General features: G+C 42.2%; 1 protein-coding gene across 2 annotated transcripts in view; it reads left to right on the top strand.

Moving 5' to 3' along the window:
* The first annotated feature begins 2088 nt into the window (after positions 1–2088).
* Positions 2089–15831, top strand: part of LOC117529060 (dual specificity protein phosphatase 26-like) — a 31365-nt gene continuing 17622 nt past the window's right edge. The window contains exons 1-3 of one of the 2 annotated variants that reach the window (XM_034191761.1): positions 2089–2133; positions 2212–2398; positions 2478–2689. In XM_034191761.1, coding sequence (XP_034047652.1) covers positions 2220–2398; positions 2478–2689 — 391 coding nt within the window. In that variant the 5' untranslated portion in view covers positions 2089–2133; positions 2212–2219. Of the gene's footprint in view, positions 2134–2157; positions 2399–2477; positions 2690–15831 lie in introns of those variants that run through there. The other variant, XM_034191760.1, reaches the window with a different exon arrangement.

Genomic DNA, 15831 nt, shown 5'->3' with positions numbered 1-15831 from the left:
TTGTCTGTGTGTGGTCTATATGCTTGTCTGTGTGTGGTCTATATGATTGTCTGTGTGGTCTATACGATTGTCTGAGTGGTCTGTGTGGTCTATATGTTTGTCTGTGTGTGGTCTATATGGTTGTCTGTGTGGTCTATATGATTATCTGTGTGTGGTCTATATGTTTGTCTGTGTAGTCTATATGTTTGTCTGTGTGGTCTATATGATTGTCTGTGTGGTCTATATGATTGTCTCTGTGTGGTCTATATGATTGTCTCTGTGTGGTCTATATGGTTGTCTGTGTGGTCTATATGTTTGTCTGTGTGGTCTATATGTTTGTCTGTGTGGTCTATATGTTTGTGTGGTGTGTATGTTCATCTGTGCGTGGTCTGTATGTCTGTGTGTGGTCTATATGTTTGTCTGTGTGTGGTCTGTATGTTTGTCTGTGCGTGGTCTATATGTCTGTGTGGTCTATATGTTTGTGCGTGGTCTGTATGTCTGTGTGTGGTCTGTATGTTTGTCTGTGTGGTCTGTATGTTTGTCTGTGCGTGGTCTATATGATTGTCTCTGTGTGGTCTATATGTTTGTCTGTGTTTGTCTATATGTGTGTGGTCTATATGTTTGTCTGTGTGGTCTATATGTTTGTCTGTGTGGTCTATATGATTGTCTGTGTGGTCTATATGTTTGTCTGTGTGGTCTATATGTTTGTCTGTGTGTGGTCTATATGATTGTCTGTGTGGTCTATATGTTTCTCTGTGTGTGGTCTATATGATTGTCTGTGTGGTCTATATGTTTGTCTGTGTGTGGTCTATATGTTTGTCTGTGTGGTCTGTATGTTCATCTGTGCGTGGTCTGTATGTTTGTCTGTGTGTGGTCTATATGTTTATCTGTGTGTGGTCTATATGCTTGTCTGTGTGTGGTCTATATGATTGTCTGTGTGGTCTATACGGTTGTCTGTGAGTGGTCTGTGTGGTCTATATGTTTGTCTGTGTGTGGTCTATATGATTGTCTGTGTGGTCTATATGATTATCTGTGTGTGGTCTATGTTTGTCTGTGTAGTCTATATGTTTGTCTGTGTGTGGTCTATATGATTGTCTGTGTGGTCTATATGATTGTCTCTGTGTGGTCTATATGGTTGTCTGTGTGGTCTATATGTTTGTCTGTGTGGTCTATATGTTTGTGTGGTGTGTATGTTCATCTGTGCGTGGTCTGTATGTCTGTGTGTGGTCTGTATGTTTGTCTGTGCGTGGTCTATATGTTTGTCTGTGTGTGGTTTGTATGTTTGTCTGTGCGTGGTCTATATGTTTGTCTGTGTGGTCTATATGTTTGTGCGTGGTCTGTATGTCTGTGTGTGGTCTGTATGTTTGTCTGTGCGTGGTCTATATGTTTGTCTGTGTGGTCTGTATGTTTGTCTGTGCATGGTCTATATGTTTGTCTGTGTGGTCTATGTTTGTCTGTGTGGTCTATATGTTTGTGCGTGGTCTGTATGTCTGTGTGTGGTCTGTATGTTTGTCTGTGTGGTCTGTATGTTTGTCTGTGCGTGGTCTATATGATTGTCTCTGTGTGGTCTATATGTTTGTCTGTTTGTCTATGTGTGTGGTCTATATGATTGTCTGTGTGGTCTATATGTTTGTCTGTGTGGTCTATATGTTTGTCTGTGTGTGGTCTATATGATTGTCTCTGTGTGGTCTATATGTTTGTCTGTTTGTCTATATGTGTGTGGTCTATATGTTTGTCTGTGTGGTCTATATGATTGTCTGTGTGGTCTATATGTTTGTCTGTGTGTGGTCTATATGTTTGTCTGTGTGGTCCTGCCGGGATGGGTTCCACCCCCCGCGAGCCGTGAGCGGGTGAAGGACTTGTGTCTTTAAATCAGTTCTATTATTGCACCAATAGGCGGTGACAAAGTGCCATCTGGTCCGTGATTATTAATTATTGATCAGAGGGGAAAAAAACAGCAGCTGGATTTATTCCAGCAGATTCCGCTAAAAGATGCAGAGCAGAAGGAGGTGCTGAGTTAAAGAAGAGCTTTAGACGCCTCGTCGCCCTCTTTCAGCCAACATGGCGCCGCGGCGTCCGTAAACAACAACAACAACAACAACAACAACAACAACAACAGCCTGATGGACTCCGCTCTGAGAGTCTGAACCGCAGGTGACCGTTTTTTAAACTGACCGTGTGTGGGTTTGACGATGATGACGCTGTTTGTTTATTTGTTTGTTTATTTGTCAGACGGCCTGATGGCGTTCGTGTCTCGGTTCTCTCGGTCCCGGAGCAGCTCCAGGTCTCCCAGCAGGTCGGAGGCGGAGCGGCTGTCGCCCGCCGTGTCGGTGTCGGAGCTGGAGCGGCTGCTGTGCACCGGGAAGACCGCGTGCAACCACGCGGACGAGGTGTGGCCGCGCCTTTACATCGGAGACCAGTCAGTCCACACGTCACACAGCCGCCGCCTTCAACAAACAAACAAACAAAAACAAACGAAGCTCTGACTGTCTGTGCAGGGACATCGCGTCCGATCGGCGCGCGCTGGCCAGACTGGGCGTCACGCACGTCCTGAACTGCGCACAGAGCAGGTGGCGCGGCGGCGGCGCGCACTACGCCGGTATGAACATCACCTACCACGGCATCGAGGCGCACGACTCCCCCAACTTCGACATGAGCGTCAACTTCTACCCCGCTGCAGACTTCATCCACAAGGCCCTGACGAGCGGAGGTGAGTCCGAGCGCGTGCGTCATAGTCTGGACACGGAGTGACGTCACCTCAGAACTACTGAATGAACCTTTAATGATTTCAACATTTTTAAAAACCATTTAACCACAGAGAGCAACACATCCAGGTGTAGGTGCTATCAGAATAAATATAAAAAGAGTTAAGATATCAAATTTACATAAATATACCATTTATCATCAAATCAAATGTATTCATTTATATAACGCCAATTCACGATGAAATTGTCTCAAGGCGCTTCACACAGCATAAAAAAAAACAATTAAAAATTTAAAACACAATAAAAAGACGACCATAAAAGAATAAAAACACATCATAACACTAATGATAAAACAGGGAAAACAAATGAGTCTTTAAACGTGACTTAAAAGTCTCAACAGTATCCAACTGCCAAGATCATTCCACAGAGCTGGGGCACGGTAGGAGAAAGCTCTGTGACCGGCAGACTTTTTCCTGGGAACACACAGACGTCTTGCACCGTGAGAACACAGGGCCCAAGCCGGTACATAGGGCCTTACCAGGTCAGCCAGATAGGGAGGTGCAAGTCCATGAACAATCTTATAAACTAGTAACAGTACTTTAAAATTCGATTTTGCAGGAACAGTGCAGGGACGCCAAAACGGGCGTAATGTGATCAAACTTTCTGCTTTGTGTCAAAAGTCTGGCAGCAGCGTTTTGAACCAGTTGAAGACCCCTAATCCTGGACTGTGGTAAGCCAGAAAATAGAGCATTACAGTACTCCAATCTAGAGGAGACAAATGCATGAATCAAAGTCTCAGCATCAGCCAAAGACAGGATGGGACGAATCTTCGCTATATTTCGCAAATGGAAGAAAGCAGTCCTCGTAATGTCTCTAATGTGGAGATCAAAGGACAACATAGGATCAAAAATTACTCCAAGGTTCCTCACTTTACCCGTATGATGTATAACACACGAACCTAAGCTAAGTGCTAGCTGATCAAATTGATGCCGATACCTCGCTGGACCAAGAACCATCACTTCAGTCTTATCAGAATTTAAAAGTAGGAAGTTACTAGACATCCAACTTCTCACTGCTGCAAGGCAGTCTTCCAAAGATTTTATGTGAATGAGATTACCAGCAGTTATTGGCATGTACAACTGAGTGTCATCAGCATAGCAATGAAAGGGAATCCCAAAGCACCGCAGGATATTCCCAAGAGGTGCTACATAAAGGGAAAAAAGCAGGGGGCCTAAAACGGATCCCTTTTGTTGGTTTTGTTGGTATAGGATCAAGTAAACAGGTTGTGCTTTTAGTAGACGTCATGAGCTTTGTCAGCGCGCCTAGCGAGATACCATCAAAATCTGTAAATCTGGGTAACCCCTCAGTGGGCGCATCCACCTCCATAGCAGTATGCAGTGGTTGGACCAAAGCCTGCTGAGATATGCTCAACCTAATATCCTCAATTTTCTTCTCAAAATAGTCCAAGAAGTCCTGTGCTGAAAAGGGAGAGTGAATAACAGGTGGCCATCCATGAATGAGAACAGCTACAGTTTCAAACAAAAACTTTGAGTTATGCTTGTTTTTATTGATCAAATCAGAATAATAGGCACACTTTGTAGCCAGTAGTGCCTGCTTATAGTCTAAGACAGCATCACACCATGCAAGGTGGAACACCTCTAATTTAGAACTACACCATTTCCGTTCCAAACCTCGAGCCTTCTGCCTAAGTTCACGCAAGTAACCACTGAACCAAGGCGAATGTGCCTTGGGAAGGCATGGCCTTAAAAGAGGAGGCGCAACCTTATCCAGTGTAGTCTTGAGCGCTGAATTCAAGCCATCCGCAAGACTATCCACTGATTGAATATTCTCCAACCCTGAAGCCAAAATTTCAGGCAGTCTGGCTTCAAGTTCAGTCATAGTTCAGGGATTAATGCGTCACCGCAGAGACAGACAAGGCTTTCGGTCCACTAAACGCGGCAACATAAATGCACAACAAATAAATGAGTGGTCAGAGACCACTGAGGCAAGAGGCAAAATGTCAATGTTCATGACAGCAAGGCCACGCACGAGAACCAAATCAAGGGTATTTCCGCTAATGTGCTTTAATGATGATTTATTTAATTAATTTAATGCCTGATTTATGCAGCTGCAGTTCTGTAACTCTGTGTGATACAGTGACGTGTGTGACAGTTTTAAAGTTTTCCATCTCTGGATTATACTTTATTCTGGATTAATTTGACCCTCAACAAGCTTTTCTTTTTACAATCATCACCTCCATATCAAAGGTAAGATGAACAGTTTCCTCTTTTACTGACTTCCTGCTGTAAATGTGCAGACTTTTCTGATCCATTTTTAATCAGTCATAAAAACTATTATAATATGATGGCAAACAAAGAATTAAAATCAGAAAAGTGTCAAATCACAGCCTTTTATGTCTGATTTAACAGGTGCACGTCAGGCTGCAGGGCCGAGTTTGAACAATCCGTTATATACAACCCCTGGCAAAAATGATGGAATCACCGGCCTCGGAGGATGTTCATTCAGTTGTTTAATTTTGTAGAAAAAAAGCAGATCACACACATGACACAAAACTAAAGTCATCTCAAATGGCAACTTTCTGGCTTTAAGAAACACTATAAGAAATCAGGAAAAATAATTGTGGCAGTCAGTAACGGTTACTTTTTTTAGACCAAGCAGAGGGAAAAAAAATATGGAATCACTCAATTCTGAGGAAAAAATGATGGACTCATGAAAAACAAAAGAACGCTCCAACACATCACTAGTATTTTGTTGCACCACCTCTGGCTTTTATAACAGCTTGCAGTCTCTGAGGCATGGACTTAATGAGTGACAAACAGTACTCTTCATCAATCTGGCTCCAACTTTCTCTGATTGCTGTTGCCAGATCAGCTTTGCAGGTTGGAGCCTTGTCATGGACCATTTTCTTCAACTTCCACCAAAGATTTTCAATTGGATTAAGATCCGGACTATTTGCAGGCCATGACATTGACCCTATGTGTCTTTTTGCAAGGAATGTTTTCACAGTTTTTGCTCTATGGCAAGATGCATTATCTTCTTGAAAAATGATTTCATCATCCCCAAACATCCTTTCAATTGATGGGATAAGAAAAGTGTCCAAAATATCAGCGTAAACTTGTGCATTTATTGATGATGTAATGACAGCCATCTCCCCAGTGCCTTTACCTGACATGCAGCCCCATATCATCACTGACTGTGGAAATTTACATGTTCTCTTCAGGCAGTCATCTTTATAAATCTCATTGGAACGGCACCAAACAAAAGTTCCAGCATCATCACCTTGCCCAATGCAGATTCGAGATTCATCACTGAATATGACTTTCATCCAGTCATCCACAGTCCACAATTGCTTTTCCTTAGCCCATTGTAACCTTGTTTTTTTTCTGTTTAGGTGTTAATGATGGCTTTCGTTTAGCTTTTCTGTATGTAAATCCCATTTCCTTTAGGCGGTTTCTTACAGTTCGGTCACAGATGTTGACTCCAGTTTCCTCCCATTCGTTCCTCATTTGTTTTGTTGTACATTTTTCGATTTTTGAGACATATTGCTTTAAGTTTTCTGTCTTGACGCTTTGATGTCTTCCTTGGTCTACCAGTATGTTTGCCTTTAACAACCTTCCCATGTTGTTTGTATTTGGTCCAGAGTTTAGACACAGCTGACTGTGAACAACCAACATCTTGTGCAACATTGCGTGATGATTTACCCTCTTTTAAGAGTTTGACAATCCTCTCCTTTGTTTCAATTGACAGCTCTCGTGTTGGAGCCATGATTCATGTCAGTCCACTTGGTGCAACAGCTCTCCAAGGTGTGATCACTCCTTTTTAGATGCAGACTAACGAGCACATCTGATTTGATGCAGGTGTTAGTTTTGGGGATGAAAATTTACAGGTTGATTCCATAATTTTTTCCTCAGAATTGAGTGATTCCATATTTTTTTCCTCTGCTTGGTCTAAAAAAGTAACCGTTACTGACTGCCACAATTTTTTTCCTGATTTCTTATAGTGTTTCTTAAAGCCAGAAAGTTGCCATTTGAAATGACTTTAGTTTTGTGTCATGTCTGTGATCTGCTTTTTTTCTACAAAATTAAACAACTGAATGAACATCCTCCGAGGCCGGTGATTCCATCATTATTGCCAGGGGTTGTACAATGTTTATTACGTGGAAAACAATACAAAAACGTTGGGACTTTTTTGTCCGGTGACTGCGAATATCTGGTTTATACGATCACGGTTTAGGTGAGTTTTATTGTACATGGGACTGAACAATAAATTGACCTCTCAAAGCTTTGATGGTGAAGTCGATTCCATCCCACACGCTGACTTTATTTTCCCAAATGTTTCTTCTGTTTAGATCTGAAGGGAATCTTCATCTACATCTTGAAGCCCTTGTTGTGTCTATTTGTGCCTCCAAATGCACATCAACCCGGCATTTTCAGTGAATATATAAATAAAAAAGCTGGATATACAGACACATTAACAGCCAACACTATTTTGGACCCAAGATGGCACCAGGAGTCACATGACCTTTTTTTTTTTTTTCCCCCTCCTCATGTCCCACTCTCTCTATCAAGGCACTCTAGGCCGCCACCCCTCCCCAGGGGTCTGAGAGCAGCACAGATCAGACTGGGCACTGATCCAACACCAAGTAAATACAGGGCCAATATCACCCATATTGATACTGTTTAATAATTAAAACAGACCTCTTTTTTGTATAATAGTGTCATTGTAAGTGTTAAATAAAAAGCATTTTTACAGTTCTTTTCAAAATTCACATGATCATGCTAAACAAATTTGCTAAAACTAATCACCTGTAGAGGTGCTGCATTCAAAGTGGAAGTGTGACGTACACATATGGGGAAATGTGTTTATAGTAATATATGTGATGGACATGACAAGCAAAACTTCAGCATCTCACCATGTCATTTAGGTCCTTCAGACTTTATTTATTTTTTTCAGTAAAGGAGTCAGTTGAGGTGGCTCGGGCATCTTTTCTGGACGCCTCGCTGGAGAGGTGTTCCCTGCACGTCCCACTGGGAGGAGGCCCCGGGGAAGACCCAGGACACGCTGGAGGGACTACATCTCTCGGCTGACTTTGGAACGCCTTGGGGTTCCCCCGGAGGAGCTGGGGGAGGTGTATGTGGATCGGGAGGTCTGGGCGGCTTTGCTTGAGCTGCTGCCCCCGCGACCCGACTCCAGATAAAGCGGAAGAAAATGGATGGATGGAAGTAAATGTTTCAGGGGAGCATTAGCATGGCAAAAACCTTTCAGTCTCAAGGGGGGCAGAGTGTTTCCAGTGTTCCAATCCTTTTGGAGGGCACAGTATCCTAACCTTATGATGAGTGTGGTATTATTACTGTTTTGTTTAAGAAGGTTTAATTTTCACTGTTGCTGCACTTTGTGTCAAATCATAGTCATATCTTGTATCATATTGATATGAAAATATTGAGATACAATAATTTGGCCATATTGTAGGCAAAAAAAGAAAAAGGCTTAAAAAGGTGGGGGGGTCTGGGAAGCTGAATAGTTTTGTCCATGCTCATGCTCCACTGAAGCATGGACTAAAAAAAAGTCTGAAGGACCTAAATGACATGGTGAGATGCTGAAGAGCTTCACTTGTCATGTCCGACATAAACATATTAAAATCAGTCCTTCACTGTGCCTTGTGATAGAATCACTGTGATGACCACGCCAAGATGGTGACCGCATTTCTTGCACCTCAGCAACCAATGCGGCATCTACTCTTCTTTATAATGTCTATGTTGACTACGGTCGGTTTGTGGTCTTTTTCTCCACTGGGACTGAATTTTTGTGCCTCCGTCTACCAACAGGAAGCCATAAGGTTTGCACCTCCACATGGACACCAAACACAGTAATTTTGCAAAAAAAATTTTAATTTTATTTTATTTTTGCCTTGCTGGATAGTGGGATTTATTTTCATTGTGGGAAGAGTTGACTGATGTCTGTGGTATACACTGACATGAATGAATGAGGCGCTGTGACTCTTTCAACTTTTAAAATAAGTTAACTTTCTTCTTGTGGAACAAAACACCAGCATTCTCTGGTTAATGCTTAAAAACACAGAGGGACTTCTTTTAAAATGCTGTTTCTTCAGCCACAACAAGTAACTATTTTCAGATGTTGTTTTAAAATTGGGATGCTTTATGTGGGTACGTTTCCGTCAGGCTGTGATGACGAATCCGTCTGAAAGGACGTAACAGGTCAGACTAAGACTTTATATTTGAATTTCTATCATGTCTTCAGCTAGACTGATAAATAAATAGTCACCTGTTGAAACTCACCCCCTGTAAAGACTTGCCCTGGTTCTCGGTTGTCTTTGCACTCATAGTGACAGCTGGCTTTGGTCTTCTTGACTGGGATTCTGTTTCTGGGGCTGGCCTCATGTTGACACACTTAAGTCAAATAACGTTGGGACTGCAGTGTCTTTCAACAAGTTTTTTTGTTTTTGAACCCATGAGCTCTGCCCAAAAATCTCTTTCATAGCAGTCGCTCTCAAAATGGTTGCTACACATTATTGAGAGCCTGTTAACAGGTGGGTCCTTTAGTTTCATTGCACTTTGCCACTGCCAGAGCCTTTCCTTATTGTTCAGCGGTAGCCTATTGATAGCTAACATTATTTCTTCTGTATTGCTCGTTAGTGCAGTCGGGAGCCATGCAAAACATGCCCATTTGTGCTAATGGTCTAGTCACACGGCACTTAACGAAGGGCAACAAAGCTCTAACGAAACAAGAAATCTGGACTTTCGTTGGCATCGTTTAACCTTCGCGCAGCTTCGTTCCTGCAGCTGGTGCTTTGTCAGGATTTTTAAACTGTTAAAAATTTGAACAAATGCTGCTGAAAACCTCCATTCGTCCATATTTAGTAGTTCTTGACATTTTTTTAATGGCTTGCTTAGTTTTTGTAACATTAGCGTTTAGTTTGATTTCATTTGACCAGCTGAATGTTTTCACACAGTACAAAAGCCAGTTTGTGGGTGCTTTTGTGGAGGAGCTGCAGCTCCACCGCGGTGGTGCTGGTGTGTGCGGTTTGGGGCTTCTGCCACTGCGTGTGCGTGCTGTGGTGGTACTGGCTGGCCAGGAAGAATTTGTCGGCCTGTCTTCCAGCGCACGACAGCCCATGATCGTGGTGTTGTTCCAGCACTGCGCGCAGCTAAAGAGAGAGAGGCTGCACAAAAAGTCCGGCTGGAGCTGCAGCATTGTGTCCATGAGCTCTGAGGGCTTGGTGTCCTCCAGCCCATGCAGAGAGAAGATCCTGCTGGCCCTTTCAGCGTCTGACAGCTCAAAGGTTTTGAAGAAGTGATCCTTAATGGCTGCGTATTTGTTTGCAGCGCTTTGCGGCAGTGTGATCAGCTTTGTTTCCATGGAGCTGACAGCTGGCATGATGTTGTAATATTTTGTGTCGTCTGCTCTGATCTCAGAGTGAACTGCGCCTCTGTTTGTGCAAACCAGTCAGCAGTTTACAGAAGCGTGACTTTGAGCATCAAGTGTGAAAAAAGTTCCAGTAGCAGCGGACATTCACGTGTGAACAGCTTTGATCCATAGAGGTGTGACATATAAAAACAGAAAACCCAGTGTGATTGCAAATGGCTGCATTCTTTTTTTGAACGTTTGAGTTTCTAAATCATGTACAAGGCAGTCCTTCTGTGTGCATGCGTATGTGCGCTACAACACATCCAAACACTGAATGCATTCATCCAGAGTGAATCAGCTGGAGAGAAGGTGAGGTGCATGTGTGTGTCTGATCCACGAACACAGCACCTGTGCATGCGTGATCAGAACTGGTAATTGAACCTGTGCATGTGACTGACACACAGCCGCAGCGTCTGTGATCAGAAACGCCAGGGTTTTAAAAAAAAAAAAAGGCAGCGAGACAGACAGCGCACCCCACCCCCCCACCCCCACCATCTCGTACGCGCATATTTTGGGTGTACAGACAGCGATTAGAGTTTTGGTATTTGAGAGATTTGAGAAATATTTGGCGTGTTTGCAGTGTGTATTATTTTGGTGGCGTATTTAGCTTGTTTTTTTTTTTGTAAAAATGAGGCATCTTATGAATGTTGAACAAGCGCTTCAGGTTTTTGTTTTTTTAATTGGAGCAAGATGGAGCGTGCAGTGTGTCATCAAGAGTCTGAACCAGACAGTGAGGATTCTGGCAATGAAGGAGATCATCTCTCTTTTGTTCTGGACGAGGAACAGAGCAGGTGGTAGATCCACCGATGTGCCCACAGATCTCCACAGTGGGTCAGATCATGCGCTTCTGTTTGCAGCTGAGCTCCGTCCCAGCGCCGAGTCCTGGAACGCAGAGATGGAGACACGCTGTCAGCTTCGATTTCGTTTTGTTCCTCTTTTGTCCCTTTTGCCTCTTGATTTGCAGGCTATTCTGTCATGAGAAAAGTCAAAAGCTCGTTCGTCGACCTTTTCTTGATGAATTGTGTGTTGTGTGTGTGTTTTTTTTATCCCCTTTATTCAGGAATTGTAGTTGCCATGTGACTGGGCCATAAAATGCTATCCTACTTTCTCTCACTTGCACAAGAAATTCAAACTGGATACAATATAGTGGGAGCTTGGTCCCTATAGGTAATTTCTGATCAATCAGATGTGTTCTTTATAATTTTTTTATTTTATTTGTTTAAAAAAAACTCATATGAAGGGTGGGAAATGCATGAAAATTCAGTAAGGTATATCTTATATTCCAATTCTAAGGTGGAACTATAAGATAAGATAAACTTTATATTCTCACAGAGGAGAAAATCACATGTTACGTCAGCTCTTAAAAAACACACAAGATGGGTGCAAGTAGAGGAAAATGTTCATCGAACAGCGTGTGCAAGGATAAGCAATAATAATACTTGTAACAGTACAAGACATAAGAAAATGAGGTAGAAATAGAATGTGTGTGTGTCTGTGTGTGTATATGTATGTATGCATGTATATATATATGATGATATTAGATTTACAATATATGAGATGGAGTTTAGATGTGATAAGGTGACATTAGTGCTGGGATTTGTAAACAAGTTGTTATTGCATGTGATTTGTGGACATATTATTGCATGTGGTTATTTCACAGTGTTATTGTACAGTCTGACAGCAGCAGGGAGGAACAACCTGCGGTATCGTTCCTTCTTGCACTGAGGGTGCCTCAGTCTGTCACTGAACGAGCTGCTCAGCTTCACTACAGTCCAGTGCAGAGGGTGAGAGGAGTTGTCCGTGATGGATTTGAGCTTGGCTAACACCCTCCTCTCAGCCACCTCCTCCAGAGAGTCCAGAGGACAGCCCAGGACAGAGCTGGACTTCCTGACCAGCTTGTTCAGTCTCTTTCTCTCCCGCTCTGTGCTGCCCGGGGCCCAACAGACGACAGCATAGAGGAGAGCAGAGGCTACAACAGAGTCGTAGAAGGTCTTAAGCAGAGGCCTGCTCACTCCAAAGGACCTCAGTCTCCTCAGGAGGTGGAGGCGACTCTGACCTTTCTTGTACAGGGTGTCGGTGTTGTGAGTCCAGTCCAGTTTGCTGTTGAGGTTAACACCCAGGTATTTGAAACTGTCCACAGTCTTTATGTCCTCCCCCTGGATGTTCACCGATGGTTGAGGTGGTGGTTTCCTCCTGAAGTCGATCTCCTTTGTCTTACTGGTGTTGAGACACAAGTGGTTGCGCTCACACCAGTTCACAAAGTCTGTGATAACCGACTGTACTCCAGCTAATGCTATGCTATGCTAGTATACTAAGGTATATCTAAAAAGGAAGAGTAAAATAGAAGAGTAGAAAAGAGTAGAGTAGAGCCACTTAGGTGCCTGGTCTTGAGAACCAGGGATGGTAGGTTAAAAAGCTTTTTATCCCATGGGAACTCTCCCTACACACCCAAGCAGCTCAAGAAAAAAGTATATATAATAAGACATAAGAAAGATAAGACATCACAGGAGAAGATTGTAGTATAGGTATTTTAGTATGTAGACTAGTAGTAAAATTAAATTATAGTTAGTAGGCTAAGCTATAAATCTGGTATTTTATTATAGAAACAGAAGCTATGAATGTATGAGTGTATTGGTAACTGTCTAAAGTAACTCTGTTAACATACTATAGGAAAATAAAAAGCATAATCATTATGCTATCAAATGGAAACCTAAGAATGTAGGTACTATATGTTGATATCTTTAAAGCAACACATAAACTGAAGAATCATTAAAAATCTACAGTGAAAAACCAAATGATCCGCACAGCCACAGCGCACACTGTTTTTCACTGTGATATGCTGTTCAGGTGCTTTGGATGTGCGTGTCTCCATTGCATTATCATTAAAATCTACACCATGTAAAATAAAATTGAAAATAAGCTAGTTATAGTTAGAAGAGCTAAATTAGCCGTTAATAAGCCAACCGTACCCAGCAAGCTAACAAGATAAACAAAAACTTTAATTAGCGTATAAAGTATAATAGCGTAGTTAAACCTACAATAACGGTATTAACAAATGCATATCAATACACATATGGGTATCGAGAACCGGTTCTTTTCAAGTATCATTAAGAAATGATTCGATCATTAGCCTTTTTGCTTAACGATTCCCTAATCAGTCCTTCAGAGCAGCCGTTGTTTTTGAGGGTGTTTGTCAGGAAAATGATCATTTCTCTACATTGATTACAGACCCTGCAGTGGCTCTGTAATCAACCGTTTCTGCAGCATGAAACCACTTTGAAGCGTGAACCAATGAAGCAATGCTTTGATCCACTAGCTCATTGGTTCTTTGATTCGTTGCTCTTCAGAAACTGCAAGTCCACTTCTTAGCCCCTCTCAAAGCCATTAAAATATCATGAGTCACATTTGTGTGGATTAAAGTCACTAACTGGGACTTTTGTCTTATTGCAGTCAAGAAACAAGAATCGTCCTCCGTTCTGTTGACACAGCTCCAAACACTGCGCGGCTCTCTGCCGAGACAGACTCTGGTCGGAATTAATAACTTCAAAATGAAATGCCGCTTTAAATAAAATGATGCCTCTTACAAATGTTGTAATACAGACAAGAAACTACAATCAACTAAAATGTTTTTTTTTCTTCCCAAAATGAGAGCTCTGCATTCTTTATGAATTACATCCTGACGTGCAGCACAGCAGCTGTAGAGCTCAGCTCAGATATATGGAAAGACATTCATGCCAATAGTGTCTGAAAGGAAATGCTTTTGATAATAACTACAGATTTTGTTTATTTCTATTTATGTCCAGAGGTCAAGGATCCACCATGTAGAGTTTATTATGTCCAAAGTTTAAGGATCCAGTGACCAATTTCATATTTATTTACTTTAATGCTGCGTTCACACCGGGCGCGACGCGAGCAACTGCAGCCACAGGTTGCCATGTAATCCCTATGTAAGGACGCGTTTTGGCTCCAAACCGTGCAGCGCGACGCGATGGACGCGAGTGAAGCGATTTTGAGCGTTTTGCGCGTTTGTGGCGCGATATTGCGTCGCGTCACGTCGTGTTGCCCTCCTCCCCAAGTTCAAAAATCTGAACTTTTTCGTCTTGTCGCACCGCGATGACCAATCAGGGAATGAATATGTAGTCACGTGGAGATGTCTGGAGTTTGACTGAAGATGTGAACATGTCCTGTATCTGGTAGCAGCCTATGAGCAGGACTTATGTCTCTTTTGTCCTTTATTTTACAATCATGACAGAGTTTTTGGAGCGAACAGCAGCACCACAGCAGCGGGGAGCGGAGTTTCTTTTTATTTTTATTTTACGTGCGTGCGTGTGCGAATCATCCTGGAGATTATTTTAAATCAAATCAATTTTATTTATATAGCGCCAAATCACAACAAACAGTTGCCCCAAGGCGCTTTATATTGTAAGGCAAGGCCATACAATAATTACGGAAAAACCCCAACGGTCAAAACGACCCCCTGTGAGCAAGCACTTGGCGACAGTGGGAAGGAAAAACTCCCTTTTAACAGGAAGAAACCTCCAGCAGAACCAGGCTCAGGGAGGGGCAGTCTTCTGCTGGGACTGGTTGGGGCTGAGGGAGAGAACCAGGAAAAAGACATGCTGTGGAGGGGAGCAGAGATCAATCACTAATGATTAAATGCAGAGTGGTGCATACAGAGCAAAAATAAATAAATGCATGAATTAGTTTTTCAGCATCACTCTGAGACAAGACCTTTCTAATTTTAGAGATATTGTGCAAATGCAAAAAAGCAGTCCTACATATTTGTTTAATATGCGCATTGAAGGACATGTCCTGATCAAAAATGACTCCAAGATTTCTCACAGTATTACTAGAGGTCAGGGTAATGCCATCCAGAGTAAGGATCTGGTTAGACACCATGTTTCTAAGATTTGTGGGGCCAAGTACAATAACTTCAGTTTTATCTGAGTTTAAAAGCAGGAAATTAGAGGTAATCCATGTCTTTATGTCTGTAAGACAATCCTGCAGTTTAGCTAATTGGTGTGTGTCCTCTGGCTTCATGGATAGATAAAGCTGGGTATCATCTGCGTAACAATGAAAATTTAAGCAATGCTTTCTAATAATACTGCCTAAGGGAAACATGTATAAAGTGAATAAAATTGGTCCTAGCACAGAACCTTGTGGAACTCCATAATTAACTTTAGTCTGTGAAGAAGATTCCCCATTTACATGAACAAATTGTAATCTATTAGATAAATATGATTCAAACCACCGCAGCGCAGTGCCTTTAATACCTATGGCATGCTCTAATCTCTGTAATAAAATTTTATGGTCAACAGTATCAAAAGCAGCACTGAGGTCTAACACAACAAGCACAGAGATGAGTCCACTGTCTGAGGCCATAAGAAGATCATTTGTAACCTTCACTAATGCTGTTTCTGTACTATGATGAATTCTAAAACCTGACTGAAACTCTTCAAATAGACCATTCCTCTGCAGATGATCAGTTAGCTGTTTTACAACTACCCTTTCAAGAATTTTGAGAGAAAAGGAAGGTTGGAGATTGGCCTATAATTAGCTAAGATAGCTGGGTCAAGTGATGGCTTTTTAAGTAATGGTTTAATTACTGCCACCTTAAAAGCCTGTGGTACATAGCCAACTAATAAAGATAGATTGATCATATTTAAGATCGAAGCATTAATTAATGGTAGGGCTTCCTTGA

Source organism: Thalassophryne amazonica, chromosome 17 (assembly GCF_902500255.1).
Source record: "Thalassophryne amazonica chromosome 17, fThaAma1.1, whole genome shotgun sequence".
NCBI lineage: Eukaryota > Metazoa > Chordata > Actinopteri > Batrachoidiformes > Batrachoididae > Thalassophryne > Thalassophryne amazonica.
This window is presented reverse-complemented; position numbering and strand designations above follow the sequence as displayed.